The sequence below is a fragment of the Anastrepha obliqua genome, chromosome 1, assembly GCF_027943255.1.
Source record: "Anastrepha obliqua isolate idAnaObli1 chromosome 1, idAnaObli1_1.0, whole genome shotgun sequence".
Lineage (NCBI taxonomy): Eukaryota > Metazoa > Arthropoda > Insecta > Diptera > Tephritidae > Anastrepha > Anastrepha obliqua.
The window spans coordinates 91,712,110-91,734,544 of record NC_072892.1 but is presented as its reverse complement, the minus strand read 5'-3'; the positions used below and the strand labels follow the sequence as shown (position 1 = coordinate 91,734,544).

At 34.1% G+C, this 22,435-nt stretch overlaps 1 protein-coding gene across 1 annotated transcript in view; it reads right to left on the bottom strand.

The window, feature by feature from the left end:
- Positions 1-22,435, bottom strand: part of LOC129251554 (protein mesh) — a 67,062-nt gene that overhangs the window by 11,281 nt on the left and 33,346 nt on the right. The window contains exons 5-10 of the mRNA XM_054890842.1: positions 12,681-12,858; positions 9,220-9,357; positions 3,996-4,164; positions 3,558-3,815; positions 3,300-3,462; positions 3,070-3,243 (exon numbers count right to left, since the gene is read on the bottom strand). Coding sequence (XP_054746817.1) covers positions 3,070-3,243; positions 3,300-3,462; positions 3,558-3,815; positions 3,996-4,164; positions 9,220-9,357; positions 12,681-12,858 — 1,080 coding nt within the window. The remainder of the gene's footprint in view (positions 1-3,069; positions 3,244-3,299; positions 3,463-3,557; positions 3,816-3,995; positions 4,165-9,219; positions 9,358-12,680; positions 12,859-22,435) is intronic.

The following is a 22,435-nucleotide window of genomic DNA, read 5'->3' as shown; positions in this document are numbered from 1 at the left end:
CGAATGAAAAAGGAAAATCAACACTTCCCGCAAATGACTATTATTCGGCACAAAATCAGGCACTTTCACAAGACCAAAACTATATGACAGCAAAACAAAATCACTAATGTGGCGAAGCAGTTTGTTTACAATATGTCTAAGCTTGGTTTATGAGGCGCACTTAGGCATGATGTCACATAAGGAACTTGCCCATGTCTCTGTAGTATGAAATTTTTGAAATATTGTAGAAGGTCCCTCAACTCATTAAAAAATTGTCTACCTAAATTAGTGAATCTACGGCTGGATAGAGCAGTATAATAGCTCAGAAGGTGCGTGATCTTCTTTCCCTCTTCTTCATTTAGATAACTTCTGCAGAAGAAAAATAAAAAAGTCATCTCAACAAAAACGTTAAATGCTGGACTTTTGCACTTTTTTCAACTCAATAGGATAACTGTTTTCAGCTATTTTTTATTATAAATATAATAAAATTTATTACCAAAGAAAAAGTTGCATGGGCAATCAAATCTTTCTCACCCTTTAAATCTCCGGGGCCAGATGGGATCATTCCAAAGATGTTACAGGAAACCTTGGACTGTATCCTACCATGGCTAGAGGAAATTTTTAAAGCGTGTTTAAACTTAGGCCATATTCCAGACAACTGGAAACTAGTCAAGGTCGTCTTCGTACCAAAAGTAGGTTGAAGAGGACATGAATCAGCGAAGGACTTCAGGCCAATCAGTCTTTCGTCTTTCCTGTTAAAAACTTTTGAAAGACTTTTGGATACGCACTTCAGAAGCTCTTTGGAGAGCTCTGGTATATCAACTGCACAACACGCATACCTTAAAGGCGCATACCACAGTCTCTGTGGCCTAAGTTTAAACCCGCGTAAAACAGAACTTATGCTTTTTACCACCAGATACAAGGTACCAACTTTTACCCTACCAAATATCAACGGACAAACTCTGACTTTATCAACCAGTGCAAAGTACTTAGGGGTAATTTTGGACTCCAATAAGACGGCAACCATGAGTACATTTAGATTAAATGAAGCGGGTCGCTGGAAAGGAAAAACGTATGGTCACGCTAGTCTATTATTGCGACAAACTCAGTTAACCTCTTTGAGAACTGACTACATCGTCCCGATGGTAACGTTCAATAGGAATTTTGCCACACTCTTTCCATCTGCAAAAGAATGGAATAAGGGATTCTCTCTAAACAACTTTGATACCACAGTCTATACAGATGGCAGTAAAATGGACTGTGGTGTTGGAGCTGATATATATTCTCATAGACTTGGAATTCAAAAATCTGTGCATCTCCCTAATACCAGCAGCGTCTTCCAAGCGGAAGTACTAACAATTGGGGAAGCCTGTAGGTTACTAATCGCAGATTTCTCTTTTAAGGGCAATATCGCTATTCTTTCGGATAGCCAAGCCGCAATCCAGGCGCTGGACGCGACTATAACAACCTCTAAAGTGGTGGAGCAAAGTAGGAATAGCCTCACCGACTTGAGTGAAAACCATAGAGTAACCTTAATTTGGGTCCCGGGACACCGGAACATAGAAGGTAACGAAAAAGCTGATGAACTGGCAAGAGGGGGATCTGCCATGAATAGCGCTCTTGCAGTACCAGTACTCACTCCACTAGGTGCGGTCAAGAATGCAATTTCCCTAAAATACCTTCGAATTGCAGAGTGTAGATGGAGAAACCAGACGAAATGCAAAATCAGCAGAACGTTATGGCCCACCTACAACCTCAAGCAATCGTCGACATTAATAAACATGAAACGACGGGACACCTGTAGACTTACGGCAGTCATAACTGGCTTCTGGTCTATCGGAGAACAAGCCGCCAAAATGGGCATCCCTCACAACACATACTGTCATAGTTGTAAACAACCGCAGGAAAAAGAAACAATCTTCCATTTCCTCTGTGAATGCCCTGCCCTATGGAAGGACAGAATATTAACCCTGGGCAAACCGCTGTTCGAGAATCTCGAGCAACTGTCTGGCTTAGACGTCAACAACCTAATAAGGTTCCCAAACCACAGACTGGATATAGTCCTGCTGCAAATAACTGTTAAACAATTTGGTAACGAGGATGTGGCAACAAAATGGTGCGGAAGCGCTAGTTGGATTCTGGATGAATCACCACTCTAACCAACCAACCAACCATAATAAAATTATTATTTTATATTGAAAAAGTTGTACCAGTTGTCAATGCTTTCAACTCTTCAGCTATTTAATAATAAAATTATAAAGCAGCAACGCACGCCGAGTACGGTTAGTTTAGAATGAAATAAATTCCCACCGTTAGAAAATCTATGAAAGAGCTAAAGATTTCAATATTTAGAATTATAAATAATCAAAAACTAACACTGGGCTGGAATTTAAAACCTTTTTATTAGACCAAGGGATTTGCAGCTGATCTGACTTAATTGGAGCCTTCTAAATACGGTGGCCTTTTTCCGATTGGCTCCAGTTTCCGAGGTAAAGGTAATTAAAAATTTATCCCATTATTCTTATTTTAGTAGTCAGTTTTGTGGGTGCTATATTTGAAACTGATCCGATTTTGATGATTTTCGGAAATAACTTAGTTTATTTAAAATAAAACAGTCTTGTGCGAAATTTGAGTATAACAGCAAATGCAAATTTTTGCATAAAACCGAGGCAGTTTTTTGTAAAACAATTAAACATAAGCAAATTTGCAAAACAAAAACTTAAAAAAAAAAACATTTAACAAAAATAAAAAAATCGATAAATGCTAATTAAAATTTGAAGCTTTGACAGCAATCAAAACAAAACAAAAGCAATTTGGGTACGCAATTTTATAACCCATTAAATTCCAGTGTGCATTGTATTTGTGTAATTTGGGTGTTTGGGTGCTTGGCCGAGTACCTCCTATACATATAAGTTTGATAGTAAATAAATTTAACTACAAGTGCTTCGGTTAGACAAAATATATTCCGCATTATCTAAGAAAATGCAAATAGTATTTTTTTTTTACTTTTTGTTTAGGCCTGAATATGCCAAGTTGTGGGTGTGGTTTAATAAAATTATTGAACTAAATAAATTCCATTTTAATACTCACGGACTGATCTTCAAACCCGAATACTGCTCCGGATTGGTTAGATTGATTTGCAGGAAACCGAATTGGAGGTCGTTGTTGTAGTTATTACGATTTATATAATTTTTAGGATAAATCACATAAGAGCCAGTGTTGGTCAAGGAAGTCTCGATTGAATCAATATATTCGAATTGAGGACTGTGAATTTAATTTTTTAGTTAATATTTTTTGAAAATTTTACATTTTTTTCTTACTAAATAGTAATTTCGCGATAGCCCCACAGAGAAATCATTATATTAGCATTTCCATTTGAAGTTAAATTGTAAGGATCCCAGCTGATTTGTATCTGATCCGGATCTCTCTTGTGCACATCCTCGGTTTCGAAGAAAATTTTCTCCGTAGCCAAAGCCGGAGTTTCTAAAATCAAATACAATGTGAGAATTCGGCAATAAACAGAAGCAAAAAACTTACTTTCATATACAAAAACGAAGCTCACTCTCACACTCACTTACCGACAAAATATCTGCCACGCCATTTGAAACGCTGACTACCAATAGAAATTTCAAAGCGCACCCAACCTTCAGCCTTCAAGAATGGCTGCACACAAATCACACGATTCTTACTCACATAAGTGCCCAACACATCCTCGGTATCGAAGTGACAAGTCACACGTATCTTCGGATCGAAGCAAGGGCCGGTAATATTGACCACAGTGCCACCCAACATATTACCAGCCTCTGGAGCAAATGTCAAAGGCAAATGCGAGGCATCTGTAACGAGCAGCAACAACAATGACAAAAATTTCAATAACATTATTATATGCACGTAACCAACTAAATCGATCAAGCTTTGCTAAGTAACAAGCATTCCGAGCATTGCATTTGTATTAAATATCTATGCAGTCAATTTCGTACATACATATTTATACTATACAATACAATAGTACGCACCGATATCTTTGTTACAAGAGCCAATTAAAATTTGTTCATCTATGCGGAATAGATGGCGTCCAGGGAAGCCGTTACCCCATCCACGTCCCGTCAAATCGCGTATCACCATCTGTTGACTGTAAGGCGTGTATTCATATGAGCGTGTACCATTTCCCGCATTGAAGCCCACCTGTGAATAAAAAAAGTGCACACATGAAATATATTTCTTAAGGTATGTACAGGGCAGGAGCAAGACATTTTTGTTTGGGAAACAGTGGGTCTTATAACGATAAACATATTTTCTTGCTAATTCTTACATAATTTTCTACATGGCGGCCGCCGTAGCCGAATGGGTTGGTGCGTGACTGCCATTGGGAATTCACAGAGAGAACGTTGGTTCGAATCTCGGTGAAACACCAAAATTAAGAAAAACAAGCAAGTTGATAAACTAGATTAAAAAATTAGAAATTTACTGTTAGGCTTAAGGGGACAAAAAATCGATTTTTGGTTCTTTCGATATTTCGAAAATATAGTGTCTTAAGAATATACTGTGAAAATTTCATGCGGTAATTCCCAATATTATAGCTTCTACATACAGCCCATTAACTAGTTACAGAGCGGTCCGCGCGCTCCTGTACCACAAACTTTAAACTCATTTATCTCGAAATGACTTTTTTCGGCCTGGTGTTGTCAAACAAAGAAACTATTCAACCGAATCGTCTGAAATTTTAACAGCATCAATGGCTATCGCCTGTACTAGAATCATATATTATTACTTCAATTATTTCTTATTTTTTGATTAAACAACTGAAAAAACCCCGATTTTTAGAGTGTCCAATTCAAACCGCGCCACTTTGTCATGTTTTTTTCTTTTTTGGTATTCTAGTACGAAACATAGCTACAGTCATACTAATTAATAACTTTTTTTTTGGTTTTTATGTTTCAGATAAATAGAAGAACCAAAATGGACAACACCGTCCAGGTCCAATTTTTCAGGAGGGTCAACTTCAGCGCCATTTTTTAAATTTTATTTTTTTCATTTTTGTATGCAAAAGAAGTTGAATAAAAAGCCTAGAAAATTTAGTAAATATCGTTTTTCATTTTTTTTTTATTGTACAAAAAAATTCCTGAAAATACCCTAAATTTTCGAGCTTTATACCACCGGTACCCGTTAAGTGTAGTCATAAGTGATTCAGTAAATAAAACCTTGTAGTTACAAAACCACAAAAAAAACGCATGGCTTGGTGCCTGAGTACCATTCGGAATTCAGAGAGAATGTAGGTTCGAATCTCGGTGAAAGACCAAAATAAAGTAAACGTTTTTTCTAATAGCGGTCGCCTCTCGGCAGGCAATGGCAAACCTCCTATGAGAGTCCAAAGTACTTTAAGAATCGCATTGTTGTTGTTTTTTTTTTAATTATTCTTATTGGTAGTATTGAGTATTTTCTTCTATATAAAATATAAGCAAGCGTCGAGATCTAAAATTATACAGCTATAGAAAAACTTCATCAGCTGAGTAGAAAGCTAGATATAACTCATTATGAATAATTTATTAAGGGCGGATGGTATCGTTTCCTTTCCGGCGAGTATCGTAGGTGGGGAACAATTAGCTTTATACGTTTTACAGCGGCATAGAATACTCCGCTGGCTAGGTCATGTCGTCGGATTAGATAAAAACACTCCGCAAAGTATTCGGTACCAGCTGATGGTAGAAGAGGAAAAGTGAGATCTCCTCTGTGTTAGAAAGATCAGGTGGAGAAGAACGGGGTTTCACTTAGTGTGTCAAACGGCACAAGAAATTACTGGCACACTTTGTTAAACTCGACCAAAATCACTTAAGCGGTTACACACCAATCAAGAAGAAGAAGAAGATGTATAGTGTGCTTAGCCGTGAAAAGCGAGTCCGTGGTTAACCAAGGTCGTAATTTGGTTTCTTGGTTAAAAATAAGAGGACTAAGTGCTTTGATGTTCCAGAGGGAACACAAAGTTAGCATCTGCCAGAATAAATTGGCTTAAATACTCCTTTTAAAAAGCACTTATGTACATATTTAGCACTGGATTCTTAACAACTGATAAATTTACTGCAATTTGAATTATAAAAGCTAATTACTTTAACATCACGAACTAATTTTTGTTACCACATGTCGCGCAGCGATAAATTTCTCTTGGGGTCAGAGTCCTTACCATTCCGCCCTCTGCCTCACTAAAGTGGTGTGTGCGTATGTGTAAGGTTGCCATACTACGAATTGCAGCTTTGTGAGTTTTGTAATGGAATCCGCATGTTAACCGCATTTGAACATTGAAATTAATTAACTTATTTGACTTTGTTGTGTTATTTGCTGCGATAGAATTTATATGACAGATTAATGTATAATATTTGATTTCAATTGCACATATGTAAATATATGTACATATATCGCGAGTTTGCTGGAAGAGTGTTATAAACCATACAACCCATAATCTACCAAAAAAGCTTTAGTGTTTTCAGAGTACTACTAATTTTTGATTTAATCATCAGATTTTGTTTGTAAATCAGTTTTTCACTAAATAAAAAATGATTTTGAGTGATGGAAATATGTATTTTGGCCTTTACGCGCTCCGCTATTTGTCTGTTTGTATACTGCAGCTGTCTAGTACACTGATATCATACATGATTGACGTACGACGCTATTTGTAAAAAATTTTAATCTTCCGAAAAGGTGATTAATTTTGTGTCACCTTGTATTATAATGTAAAAGATAAAAAACATAGTAATATAAACGTGAAACCTTCCACAAAAAGGATGCTGACGCTCTCAAGTTAATTTTTAATATTATAATTTGCTACCCGCTGTTATCTTCAACGGACAAAATAAAAAAATTTCAACTACTTGCTTGCAATTGTTTCTACATGAAGTCGCTTGTGTAAGTAATGACGATCATTTTGAAACCAGAATTATTAAAATCAGTTCATTTTTGACTAAGTTATGGGCATTTAAAAAAAAATTTTTCTTATATAATTAAAAAAAATCGATTTTGAGCCGAAAAACAAATTTGCCGATAAATCTTGAAAAAAAATTTTTTCGGGCGTACAAAAAAATACGTGCCTCATTATTTTGGCCAGAGAGCAACATATTTGAGTTACATGGAAATCGAAGAACATGACCCGAATAGCCCGGTTGAATTGAAATGGAAAGCATCTATTACTAATTCATGAAAGGAGAAATATGCTTATACAAGCAAACTATGAATGAAATATATACTTATGTTTCACCTTCACAACAATTTCGAGCAGAAGAAGAATATTCCTGTACTCATATAAAGGTAAAGGTAAAGGTATACATAAACTTGACCTTTTACTCTAAATAAAAATTATATCCTTCAAAAAAGCTGATTGAGATCAGTAGCAGACTTATCTCTGTAGGTTGTGTTGTACGATTCTGAGCGCGAGGGATGCGAAACATTATAAGCCCCGCTTATCTCTATTTTTTCGTGATTTTAGAGAATTATACCATTTTCAAAAGATGTACTGTGGCTCGTGAACAATGGAGGTGCCTTGTCATATTTGACTAATCCTGCATATGAGAAAGGTATCGGTGAAGAACTTAATGTTGGTCAAGCTAAGACGGGCTGTGATTGCAGTGGCTGGCAACATAATTGCGCATGTAAAAGTTTGCAATAAGTTTCCAGCAGCTAATGATGAAAAAAACAAAAGAGCTATGGCAAACTTAGTATAAGTTTCCGTCAGCTTTTGAAGTATTCCATTGTACCCATAAGGAGGTACTGAAACAATAAAGAGGAAGTTTGAAATGGCTCTAAGTTCACGTGGATTTTTGACAACTTTTTTTTTTTGCTAACGGCATTGGATATTATTTACCATATAACGAATGCTTGACATTTTTTATATATGAACACCCAATATTGTCAGCAACAAAAATTAAAAAACAATTATCTAAATTAACCTATGACTCTAAGTGAAAGGCCGAAGAAAAATAGAACGAAGTTTTTAAAATAGAAAAAGTAACAATTGATCGCTGTTTTGGATAACTGAGATGCCGGATTCCTATTTTACAATACTTTTTTCACTTTAAATCGGAAATTCTACCCTTTACTTGTACTTGGCGGATGCCTCATAGTTAAAATGTGATTAATTTTAAAACGAAAAAAGGAAATGCTTTTACCTAAAGCTTGGATGGTGTGGAATAATTTTGTATGGTGCTTCTTTACCAAAAGCAGAATGAGTCCGCCACATTTGAAATCGTAAAAATTCATCGCAAGAATGTTCACAAAAATTTTCGATTTTCTTACAAAAGTAACAGTGGCTGTAAATTTCGCAAGACAGCAGGAACCACTGTAAGATTGAAATACAGCCATTTGTCATTTTTTCGGTTGGACTTTTTATCTTTGTCATCTTTTTTTTTTCGTCAGATAAAAACCATAACATCCCAACCGCTTTAGGGAGGTTAATTTTGTTTAGAAGGCGTTTTGAGCGGATAACTCGCTGCTCTCGTGTTTGCTCCGACATAAACTGTCTTATACGCATAACGCAGAATATATACCGGAGATCTTCATGGACAACTCGACGGATGAGACCCTCATTAAGATACCTCCGAATGGCTTTCATTGATTTTAAAGGGTCCTCGTCCATGAGCGCTTGCACTCCTTAAATAAATTCTGCAGATGGGATATTGTCAAAACGTTTCACGCGTATTTTACGTTTTGCAACACATTCTTTATTGCCGCGTAATACTTGCAACTCGCGGTGAACTTTATGAACGAATGCACTTGAGAAAATTAGAAATTTCTATATCCGGGTAATTTGCACATATAGCGACGATAGAATGCCTCTTCATTTCTTGTGTTAAGTTGTAGTATTCTATGTCTTATCTGAAAATGAATAAAATGAAAAATAGGGGTATCTGTTACCGTATGCACCTTTTATATGTCGGGATTCGACAATTGGTTCAAACGCATGCAAAAGTGTATAGATCTTCATGGAGAATATTTTTAAAAACAATAAAGTGATTTTCGACGATTAAAATTTGTTTTTGTTCTCTAATCCCGACATATAAAAGGCACCCCTCGTATTCCATTAAAGTAGATTCAAAACGAACTTTTTAGAATCGAAAGAGAATTGTTCTACTCAATTACTCCATGTATTCTAAATGAACATCAGTTTTGTTAAATATACCTTAATTATCAGCAGTTAGTAAGATAAAATATTTAATGTTTTCAAAATAAATAATTAAATAAAAAAATAATACTTACAAAAGCTGGTACGCCACCCTCACCAGTCGTTGTATCACCACCAGCCTCTGTATTTGACGACCATGTTAGTAAATCATAATTGTATATGGCATATGTGTACACCTCATCGGTAGCCAAAACCATTTGGAAAGTATTTGTCTGAAAATATGCAAAACGTAAAATTCAATTATAAATAAGTTAAGAAATATTGAGTACAAATTGTTATAAACTGAAGAAGTAGAATAACTACCTGTATGTTGAGCTATGTTTTATGCTTACGTTATTTCAATATTTCCCAACGAGGAGAACGAACTTTAAACACTTTAGGAATAAATATATATTTTACAATACAAATTTACACAAAACAGTGCCCTCTTTGATATATTTTTAATAAGTTTCATACTACATATTTTTAAAAGATTTTCAAATCCTTAACACCTTCAAATTCTAAGCATTTAACTACCAAATAAAATTCTTTCAAATTAATGCCCTATTCTCAAGTGTCAGTTCATTTTCATAACCTGATAATGGAATTTATTTATTAACATCTAACGAAGCTGCTGAAGGCAAAAATTCCTTGTAAAATGCTGTGGTAAAGAAAAATGTGCTTTACAGAAATTTGATTTATTATAACTAATATGATAGTGTATGTTAATTGAAATGAAAATTTTATTGAGTTATGTGACCGTAGGCAAATTTATTATATGTGTTAATTAAATTGAGTATTTATCTGCATGTGAGTCAATGCAATATTTTCATTGTGGTGTAAGTTGCAAAAGTTGGAAGTCGAAGAAAAGTGTGATAATATTTCAAATTTATTTAATAGATATGTACATATGTACATATGTATGTAATATGTGTATGATGTGCTTAATACAAGCTGCTTAAAAAGTTGTTATTGTAGTAAGATTGACCGAACTTTGACATCAGCCACGAAAATTCGCTACGGTTTCAAACAAAAGTGGTTGTTCAAAAATTGGAAACTTTTTGTTTTTGTAACCTAAACTGGCATCAAAATCAGCATTTTCTGTTTAAAAATGGCTTAAAATACACACTTATTGGCTCAACCATTAAGTGCAGCAATTGTGAAGTTCTATGAAGAAAGCAATTTTTTACGCTTATAATTTAAAATATAAAATTACCAAGGCGAATCTATTAAAGGTGGTGTTGGTAAGCCAGCTGAGTTGTTTTTTCTTTCGCCGTGTCCATGTAGCTGCCAGCTCAGAATAAAACAAGGCGAATTCAGTATTTTTTTCTAGTTTCTCAATGCTTTGCTTTGACAATTGGTTGTATAGTGCCACCACCTTTAATAAATGAGCCTTGGAATTTACTAACAAATACCTGACTCGCTTTTCAATACCATTTAAAAATTTTTTTTTAATTTTGTTTTAGTATAGATTTATAACCAATGTTGAAGAAGAGGTGAGTTAGGATAATTTTTTTATTCCATCTCATTCTTCAACAAATATTTTGAGACTTAAGTGAATATTTTGTTTTTAATTTAAAATCAAAAAAACTTAAAACGCATAGGCGCATACATTTTAGAATTAAGTATTTAAACAAAATTAGTTATGCAAAACATTAATCCCAAATATAAAAAATGTTCAAAATTGCATTTCAAATATACAAAGTGGAACAAAATTAAGAACTGTAACAATTTAGTACCTCGAGCTATAATGTATTAGAATAAAAAATAAAATAATGAAACTTTTAACGTGCGCATGTCCAACTGGCTGGCACAAGTCTAGGTGAAAAGCCTGAAGTTTGTAGAATATCAAAAAATAAGTGAATTTAAGCAAATCATATAAAAAAATTGAATTTCCCGCACATGTATTTCGTAATGTGTTGCTGTTCAAACCACTATTAAGGAAAATTGAGAGCCAACTTAAAAGTTGCTCTATGTCAAGGTACATTGAAGTAGCGATGTAATTTAATTTTTTTCTATTTATTTGGTATCTAAATTATTTCAGTCTTGGTTTATAAGTTTTGACATTCTCGGAACAGAAAACAAAACCAGAATCCATTGCACTGTTACTTTTTCTATACTGTTGCTACCCGTGCCTAGGTCAAATGCATTGTTTTTATACAATATACATAGACAACTTTGAGTAATCTTAGAGACCTCCAAATAGTTTTTGAAATTGAAGAACAAGTTTTTCGGTATGGAATAAGTCATACATTGAAAGCACGAAAATTGTAGTATTATTTTCTATTTGCACTAATTAGAACTGTGTAAAATGAGAGCTGTATGGATATCATGATTTCGGATTATTAGTTTCTTTTTGAATTCATTAGCAAGCTCATTTAATAGAATCTTGTTTTTTAACAAAAATATGTTCATAATAAAACTGCTTCATACCTTCTTCATTTGACATCCGTAGGATACAGTTAAAGTATTTATTTAGTTGAATAGGGTTAATTCAAACAGGTGGCAACCATCTTCAAAAAATATTTTCCAAAATAAGTTTCCTTAAATTTCTTTCAGTTGAGATCCGTACTATACTGTTTTAATTATTTTTCATAACATAACAGGAGGTAACCCTATTAGAAACTATATTACAATTGAGTTTTCTCAAAATTGTTCTTTTGACAGGATATTGCATCTATTTTATTATTTTAATCGAAACATACTTTTTCGAAGAGAGCGAAAAAAATGAATGGGTGTTCTTTTAAACCTTATTGCACTTGTAATATTTGATTGAGACTATTAATTTAATTTTTTTAAAAGGTGGTAACTCTCTCTTTTTTGCAGTCCAGGTCACAAACTATCCACTTCTATCTGTAACTATCTTATTTTGTTGATCATTTTACCCTTAAATTAATATGCCATTATTTTATCTTACTAATAAAAATGCAAATTTTTTTAAAAACCATTATGAGAATTTCATACCTTTCAAAATGTGCGGTTCATTTCAGACGTGAACCAATATTGATCAAATTGACCGAAACTAGGTCTCAAAATGTAATCTTCGGTCGTTCTCTGGTTATTAAGTATTAGAAATAAATATTTACATTTTAATTGCGTATACGCCCTAGGGGTGCACTCTTGTGCAATGAATACAACACTCATTGCCAACGTAAGCGCAGAGCCATAACTAATTAGAACTGTAAGTAATTTTGTGATAAAGCAAAAAATATTCATATGTGTATATGTATGTGTACTAGCGAATATCTAATATCTTTCACACATCTCTAATTGACAGGCGGGACTAATGGAAGTGGCACTGGTTGTGACTGTTAGTGGAGTACTTTGTGGCATGTCAACTGACAAATAACGAACAGCACACACTTTGTTTTCTAAACTACGTGTCAGCAGATGCAACTGAGTGTCAAACAAAACTGTGAACATAAAATTCGCGAATCTATCAAAGTCTAAAGGTCACTACAGAGTATCCGAAAAAATTGAATGTATGTGAATGTGTGTTTTTTTCACCCATACATGTTTGCATGTAATACATTGCTTTCGTTTTTTTGCAACTTACCCTGAAAAGCGCATTGTCAATACCACCAGCAAATGAAACATTTTTCCATGTTGCGATAATAACATGTTTCGGTATGAACGTCTCAGCGCCAACGACCCCCTCGCGTATATCCCACATGGTACGTTCACGCACCTCGACACCAAAACGGTCGGTACGTGTAATCAGATCACGTTCAAGCCTGTAAGAGAAAAACAAAAAAAACGAGAGAATAATAAAAGCCGCAAAATAAAGCATTAAATAAATAAAAATATGAGACTAGAGATCCCTAATATCTATGTATGTATGTGTTATATATATGTATAGTAAAGGCATTGGTTACAGAAAACAAAACAGTGTCAAATTTTTTCTAGTATCAAACTAATTGAATAAAACAAAAAAATGGAACAACAAAACATAGAAAATGATATTTTAACGTATGTGCTATACTTTTATCATATTTATAACCACTAATACAGGGTGTGTTTTATGTTCGAGGTAAGTGCTTTTTTCGTAATTTTGAATAAAATACGGTTAAGTAATTTATTTTTTATGGATCGCGTATATATTCGTCAGGATTATCTATCTATTTATCTGTACTATACTAGACTATGGTGTTGGCCTAATAGCAGCGTATAGCCAACTGCACTACCGAGTCATTTAGAGCAATTTTTCATAATTTTTTTACTCTGCAATTTAGTTTCAAATATTGTCGCTTAGACAACGGCCGTGTTCACCTGGCTTTGTGCGTGCGCCAATCGGCAATTGTCGGGTTTGATATCCACTAAAACATTAAATGATTGAAAATGTTTTTTCTAATAGCGAATGACACGCGGCAGATAATGGCGAGCTTGCAGAGTGAATTCTGCCATTAAAAAGATATTCTTAGAAACCCTCTGTTATTCAAAGAGTACATAAAACTATACTTTCCTCGATTTCTAGCACAACATCAAGGTGCCCACAAAAACTGGAGGAGTAGCTCGATCAAAGTCTTCAATCAACCAAAATTTTCGGCATTTGGATTGCCAGAATAAAATCTTTGTCGTACTGCATAATGCATCGAATTTTCTCTTTGGTTAGCTTTATAGCGGAATGCTTCCACTTTCCATACTGCAAAATTATAAACACACCACATAAAAATGTACCACTACATAAAAATATAGTTCATACTACAACAAAAAACACATCACGTAAAGTTTTAAAGTTTCATCCAAATTTCAACTTTTTAACCAGAATTTTTTAGTATACAGTTTCACAGTTGATTTATTGTAAGAAAGTGCAAGTTTCAAGTGACTACGAAATACCGCTGACTTTGGCAATTTTGGTTGTTTGCTGACGATGCAAAACGTTTGCTTCCACATAAAAAAATTCGAACATATATGGTAGTTTATATGGAGGAAAATACGCGGCACCTCAGTGAAAAAAGTTGTCAAAAATTAACGGCATTTGGTAGAACTGAATGGGTATAACTCAGAAAAATTTTAAAAATTCTGAAATTCTGCATACCCAGACATAATTCTAAAAACTTTAGTTTCTGCTTCCATATAAGGACCTGAATTAATTAAGTGTAAGCGATACAGAGTTGAGTATATTCGCATAAAAAAATAATATTTTGCGCGATATATCAAAACTCGCAGCAGAATCATCTGAAACAAAAAAACAGCATTTGTTAAAGGAGGTATCACAGTGACGATTGTTTTTATTTTTCGTAGCACTTGGGAGCCAAAAACTCAATTATCACTAAACAATTTTCAGCTAACTTGTTGTTAGATTAATAAATGTTAAAAACCAAAATTCTTCCGAGGTTACTTGGCGAATTATGTGAAGAAGTGCTGCGTAAAACGATTGGCCCAGTAGATTTTGATTTATAGCGTACACGAACTTCAAAAATGCACAGCTATCGAGTAGGTATAGAAACCCGTTCAATCGTGTTCCAATCGACTTACCTTACACTACCCTTAATAAAGATTTCACCTTAAGAATCCGATAGAAGTCACACTGCCCAAGGTCTGGAGAATAAGTTGGGATGTTATAATTGGCTAGAAACATCTTAAAATTTGTATTTCTTACTTGCATACTTCGTCTTCTGAATAATTCAGTTAACTGTCCTACCTTTTTGGAAATATTAACTTTTGGGTCTCAATATTTTATGTTGCACTTCCAAAGAACATAAAATTATGATAAATTTGCTCTTTTGACCGGAGTCCTACCTAAGTTAAATGATATTCCTGACTTGGATTCTGCCCTGTGGAGGTGTCCGTAGAGTTTTGCTCATTTGGGTAAATACATAAATAAATATACTGGCTCATTTGGTGAAGTGAGAGGTACTGCATTCGAAAGAGAAAGCTAAGCAGCTGGCATAGTGCTGGCGTTCAGTGCATGCCTTCATCTTCTGTATCAGCTTCAGTCTTGTTATTTAATGGGCACACCTCTTATTATTTCTTAGCAATGAGTTGTGTTAGTGCGTGATTGTGATGATGAATGATGAGGAAATTTGCCTCAGCACTTTAGCTGTTGCAAAGACTTCACGTACATAGAAAAATGCTTCAATGCAGTCACCAGTAACTGTTAAAGCTTTGTATCTGACATCTTTACATACATAAAGATTTACCATACATTTAATCCACGAAGGTGTTGTGGTTTTTTGTTTAGCAATTGAAAGTTTTAGTTTCTTAATAAACCCAGAAAAGTCCAAAACTGTTTCACAGATCATGATAATTTTATATAAATAAAGGAAAGTGGCCACATATTCCGAGTGGTAAAACTCGAGCACTCGAATCTCGCCACTTTTTTGAAAAATTTTGTGCAGCAGGTGCTGATTGTTAATTTCTAAGTGCTTAAAATGGAAATATTTGTTTTCAAAATTTTTAACAAACATATTCTTATTTTTGTACCTGGAGCCGATAAGAATTTATTACGTAATCAGCATGTGTAGTCTCATTTACGGGTCAGTCTCTACTTTATCCTCAAAGTGCACACTTATTTTTATATGATAATTACGGTACGCGGTTGACTTGACTAGAAAATGCATATTTTCTTCACATATTCGATAGTGAACAATTATTGAAATCAAATTTTTTAAAAGCTGTAACTCATTACTTCCCCCTTGGATGGCCTACACGGCGTTAAATAACTGCAGCACTAGGATTTATTGGCCAGTTTTGGCATTTCATTTGATTTTTATTTAATTCTAATATTTTTTTTATTAAAATATGGCTCATATCAATTCCATAACCCGTGATTTCTCAAGTTTTAAGAAATGCAACTATTTTGCATCAGAGTTTGTAGAAAAATTTAGAGTACGCAATTTTATAGTTGATAATTTTTGCTAATTGTGTTGGGGGTTTTCTTGCACATAAAAAAGTTGCCGAGCATTCATCTGATAAAAAATGCGACTTTTTTAAATTTGCACAAAATTTGAAATATGAATTATATGATTTTGGTGTGATAATTAACTAAATTTTCATTAAAAAAATATTATATTAAAATTAAATGAAAACCAAATCCACTGACCCACTTCCTACGACCTTCACATTCCGTTGAACAGATTTCAACCCATCTAAAATGACGGCAAAAACTCCACCAAAAACATAAAAAGCACCCCATACATATGTATTAAGTTAGCTTTTTTCCTCCTTCTTTTATGTTTACATGTAAGGAATATTTTATTTGTTTGCGCCTGCGATCGTCATAAATCATATTAGGCCAAAACAAATAGCACATCCACACACACAAACATAACTTTTGCTTAATAAATATTTGTTTAAGCGAAACAACAATAAATTCGCTCTGTTGTGGGTACAATCTGACTAGTTAGCTCCCTGAACTCGATTTGTACATTTTGATTTGTGAGAAAAAAATTACAAATAAGCCTCATTGCACAATATTGGCATGCGTAACTCATCATCGCATGCGGTCACATATATGCCTTGAATATTTTTAGAATTTTTTATGGAGCTGGTTTATTGATGGCTTTTGAATTACTTGCATTTGTTGGGAATTATTTGCTTTAGGAAATACAAATTTTATGTACACGATATGACAAATGGGGAGAAGAATTTTTTTGGAGGCAGCTTGATGACATTTATTAGAGCAGTAGAAATTAAACATAAATAAAGTTTTTTTTAACAGCTTCATCAATTAATAATCAACAATTTGGGAAATAAATATTTATATAATAAAATTTGCAATGTAAAATTAAATATTGGGAAATCATTGCAAGAAGTTTTTCAATGGAGGGGCAAAAATCGTCAAGGATATTCAAGGATAAAAACTTTAAAGGAGAACTATGAGAAATAGGCCTTCAGCTGTCAGTGCTAGAAATAAAAATATAAATTTATAATTTACTTACTTTTTTAAAACAATAATAATAACAAAAAAGAAATTTTAAAATTGGGTGCACTCTCGTCTTCCATTTGGTACCCATATTTTCATACCTTGTATAATTTTGGACTTATATGTTTTTTTTTTCAAACAACTGTCCTGGTGGAAACTTTAAAGTGCTTTAAAAATAAACTCAGACGTTCTGTGAAAAAAAGCGCCAATTTATTATATTTGAGCTATAGTTTCCCGCGTATATCGATTTTCTCAAGTGTGATCTGGGTTGTTGCATAGTTTATTGTAAATAATTTTTTTTTTTTTAATAATCATAAATTCTTAAACAAAATTATATGGTGTTGTTCTTCAATCTTTTGTGCGCCACAGTTCTCATAAATGATTTATAAATTTCCATTTCACTGATTGTATTACGGAAAGTCATTAATTACTGTTTCCCTAGTCCAGCTTTCACTTTTGCTGCAGCTGGAATTCTTGCACATTCTCAACCATACCAGCGCAATACAGACGTTTGACTCTTCTAACTAGCACAATAATTGCTAACATCCACAACACCCACAGACGCACACGTACACCAATACACATCCGCGCACATAAGCATCTTACTCGTTCAAGCTAAAAGAATATAAAGAATTTCATGGCAGCTTTTAGAGCATTTTTTTATTCCGTGCCATTTGCATACCGCGCATCACATCTATTTTACAACAACAAAAGGGTGCATGGGAATGCAATTCAATTGTAAATGCATTAAATTGCGGTTAACAAACAGCATTAAATTGTTGTCATATTAATGCCGCTTGGCAGCTATGCAGTAGACGGCACAGAAGTATTTGCAACAACTTAATGCTCGCGTGAGTAAAAAAAAAATATTTACCACAAATTTAATGTTATTGCGCTTTTCAAATGCTGTAATGTGTTTGTAAAACTCTTGTCTGGTGGCTTTAATACCAACACAGTCGGCAAATTCAGCCTCTAGTATGCAATTTCCACTAACGAGCTGAAGTCAAACACTTTTCCAGGGTCTGTAATGTGGTACTACTCACTATAAGGTCTCTGCACAAACAGATCAAGCCAATCGAAACGCTCATACTGCGATAAGGGGGCTTTAAATATAGGATTTTCCAATAAGAGGTGTTATTCCCGTAAAGGATCAATGGTTTCGTTGTTTGTGTGGCACGTAGCGCCGTCTTGTTGAAAATAAACATTTTCCAGATCAATACCATCCCCTTCCGGCCATAAAAAATCGTTAATCATCTCTCGATAGCGCAATCCATTCACCGTAACTGTTGCTCCAGCTTCATTTTCGAAAAAAGTAAATTCCAACGACACCAGCGGACCATAAACCGCCCCAAACAGTCACACCTTGAGAACAGAGAGACTTTTCAACAATAACTCTTGGATTTTCTAAGCCCCAGATTCGACAATTTTGCTTGTTGACGAAGCCACCGAGGTGGAAATGGGCTTCATCATTCAAGATGATTTTTCGATGGAATTTCGGATTATTTTCATGCATTTCAACGACCCAATCAGCAAAGACACGACGTTGTTGATGATCGGCCGGCTTGAGTTCTTGTGTTAACTGGGCTTCATAAGCCTTAAGACCCAAATCTTTATGCAAATTACGGTGTAATGACGTTTGTGGAATGCCTAATTCCAAAGAACGACGAGCAATGGACAAACCTGGGTTTTCTTCAACACTTTCGGCTACAATACCAATATTTTCGATTTTCCGCTGTTCTTGAGCGACATACACGGGTTTTATTCTTCACATCACTAACTTGTCCCAACAGCTCGAATTTTTTCACCAATTTCTGTATTGCGGTTTGACAAGGTGCTTCACGGTGATCCTAAAATATTCGAGTTTTACGAACCGTCTCTGCCAATTTTCACCATTTTTATAGTGAATTTTAATTTGAATGCGGTTTTTAAACGTGTATCGTTCCATTTTTATTAATGGCGTAGTTCTACTTGTCAAATATCAAAAAATTATAGCTCCAAAAGTCACATCTACCGAAATAGTGGACTATTCGAAATAACACCTTGTATTGGAAATCCCTTTATTTTATATGTACGCCCGTTCCGGAAGGTTTGGCTTATATCGCTATCTTATTGCAGTCCAGCTCGTTACACGCTTTCGTATAGCAAAAAACGTGCATTACAGTCGACTCTCTCTCTACATGCAGTAATTTTTTGAAACCTCAGTTTTCTTTGGTGCCAATCAACCTTTTTTATTTGCACAAATTTTAAATGGGATATTACTGCAACTTAATTTACGGATATGTTTGAAAAATTATATTCCATTTTCAGTGTTTATAATTATTTCCTCTGTATCATCTAAAGTTTTAGGAACTCCTCAAATTCTTCAATTTTTGCCAAATACTTCACTTTATCAATATCTTATTCGAGGAAAATCTTTTGAAAAATCCTGCCTCAATTATTATTATTTTTTTTAATACTACTAATATCTACCCAGATTAGCCGATTGTTCAAAGCATTCAGAGTTTTGCTGCCCTATTCAACCTCTCCCGCGGTATCGCATTTGTTGAATATGTTTTGAGTCGACGAAGTAATGAAAATTATCTTTCACTCTCATAAATTGTTCCGGGAAGAGTTGCTAATTATTTACTAAAAAAAGTATACATATTCGGCAGATCGTCTTTTCTTTAGTTCCATATAAACTTTCTCAAAATCTCATTCTAGATTATCTCTATAAAAGTATGAATTTTTTTTAATTGAGATAGAATTATCGTCGAAATTCGAGGTATTATTAGAAAAAAATCACTGTTGAGCGAATGCTCGCATCACTGTCGAGGTCAGCAGATTAATATTAATGGAACCAATATAAGAAGAATTGGGTTAAGCAGAATTTTCAAATGTTCACCTACTATTGAAGATTTCTGCGCCATATATTAGGACGGAAATGATGAGCGTTTTGTAGAGTGCCAGTTTAGTCGAGAGAGAGTTCTACTTCTCAGTGGGCTTTTGAGCCCAAAGTAACACTTGTTGGCGAGAGTTAGTTGTATGAACTATATAGGGGCATAGACATAGTAAAGCGTGTAAAATTACAGCGGCTACGCTGGCTTGGGCGGAAGACGTAGAAGACGAAGACCACATCTCCGTTGGATAGGCCGAGTGCTGCAGGACCTGTCTTCACTCGAGGTTTCCAACTGGCACCGGCGAGTGCAGGACAGAAACAGCTGGCGCGCCATTTTGGATTCGGCCAAAACGACACATGGTTGTAGCGCCACATAAGTAATTAAGTATAAGTATTGAAGATTTCTAAAAGACAGAGTTTATTCTAACAATACGAATCCTTCAGAAGAGCTCAAATAAACCTTCAAGCTGAAGTAGCGGCGATTTTGTGCAAAACGCTGGCAAATGTGATGGAAAATACCAAAACAGTAAATTGGTTTTGTCTCATGAATAACAGCGATCTCTTAAACTAGACTATTTATGGCAACTAGTTGCGATAAATTTTAGAGGAGAGAATTAAGTAAAAATACATAGTCCTTTTATGCAAATCTATTGATCATAGTTGAAATTATAAAAAAACAATTTTATTAACCACAATCAGATTACATGTATATATCCGAAAATATTGAATAAGATTTGTATCAAGTGTCTCGGCCTTAAACTGCCTCTGTTTTGCGCTACATAGGACTATTAATTCCGACAATTTTAATTTCAGTACATACGTAATCAGGGTAAACATTTTTAAAAATTAGTTTCCGTGTTCATTTTATTAGATTTACTCAGTTAACCTTTGCCACAGCTGTAATCAGCAACTTTTGTTGCGCATTGAATGAATATTTATTGGGTATTTAAATTCCCATGGTTTATTGAGCCTTAAGCGCAAAATTTAGTAAGCAGGTGTACAGAGCGTATGTGGAACATTTGTTACATACACTTAGATAGATTAAATCGGCTTATGCTGCAATACTTCACAAATTATTATTGATTTAATTAATTACATAGAAAGTTAATGTTGAAATTTTTAATGCAATTAATGCAAAAATGTTCAGTGGGAATTTGAATAAAAAATGAACAAGGCTAGTTAGCTTTTATGCATTTATGCAATACAATTATTTTATTGTATAAAAATGTAACTAACATTACAAACGTGCAAGTTTGTATGTTGGTGGGTTTGTGAGTTTGGATGTTTGTGTCTAACGCAGATAGTTTATGGCCTGGATTGAAAAACAGGCTACTTTTTTTAAGAGAGTTGTCAACTGTTAAAATTTAAATTAAATCAAGAAGTTCGGTCAATTATTACAACAAAGGTATCAAATAGAAAAACGATGAACAGAGCTTAATATCAACATAATTTTTGGAGAGGGCTGTCACCTATTTACAAATTTAAGTTCAAGTAAAATTATTAAAACAAATTAAATAGAACAATTTGGGCGCCAAATTCATATTTTTAAATATATTTTGAAATAGAGTTGCCACTGTTTAAGGACTAAATTCAATCACTTAATTAATAATGAATAGATACTTAAAATAATTCAATATGTGTGTCAAATGAAAGAAATTTAAGAAAGCTGAGTTTAGAAAATATTTTGGTAAATGGTTGCCACCTGTTTGAAAATGTTGTTAATTCAATTTAATAAATAAGCTAATATAGCTTAAATATGATCATATGGCTGTCAAACGACAGGGGTATGCGAAATCTCTATTTTGCATAAATTTTTGAATAGACAACTATTAAAAAACTAAATTCAATATAATTGGAATACAAGTGAATACTATTCGAAGATCCCAAAAATTACACAAAACTTGTAAATATTTTTCGAAACTTACTTTTTTTACGGACTCGCGACTTTTGCATTTTTTAAATTTTAAATATGTCAGGAAAACGAAAACCTATTAAGTGGAAAACAGTTCAAGAAGCGAAAGTTAGAAGTGAAGGTTTTTGATGATTCATTGATCGTCGAGTACCGCTAAACTTATGATGGCTAAGATATTTTAGCATGCCTATATTACAGAACAGAATTTCCTTTACTACCTTTTGTTCAGAGTCTTGAGTCCACATGCGGCTCTTAGAAGGATTATTTAGGGCTCTCGATAAATGTACCCGAGTTCCCTTTTCATTTTTGTGCTATTATATTGGAACGTTCTTGTCCAAATAAAATCTCTCGCAACCCAATTATACCTACCGGTAAAAAATAAATCACTAAAGCAATTCTTGAGTATGGTTGGATAGAACTTAAAAAAATGTTTGTATTTCGTACGATCGAAAAGTGGTTTTTAAAGGCATTCAGCACTCAGCGAATTCATCCCTATCCAAATTCACAGAGAAAAAGTATGTTCCAGTAGATATCAACCCGGCTTCAAACTTTAAGGTTCCTTTTTTCAATCAAACAAATCGCATGTCGTTAATTAAAAGAGAAACCACTAGGATTATAATTACAAAACATAATTTAATGCTTCAAAAATACCTACGA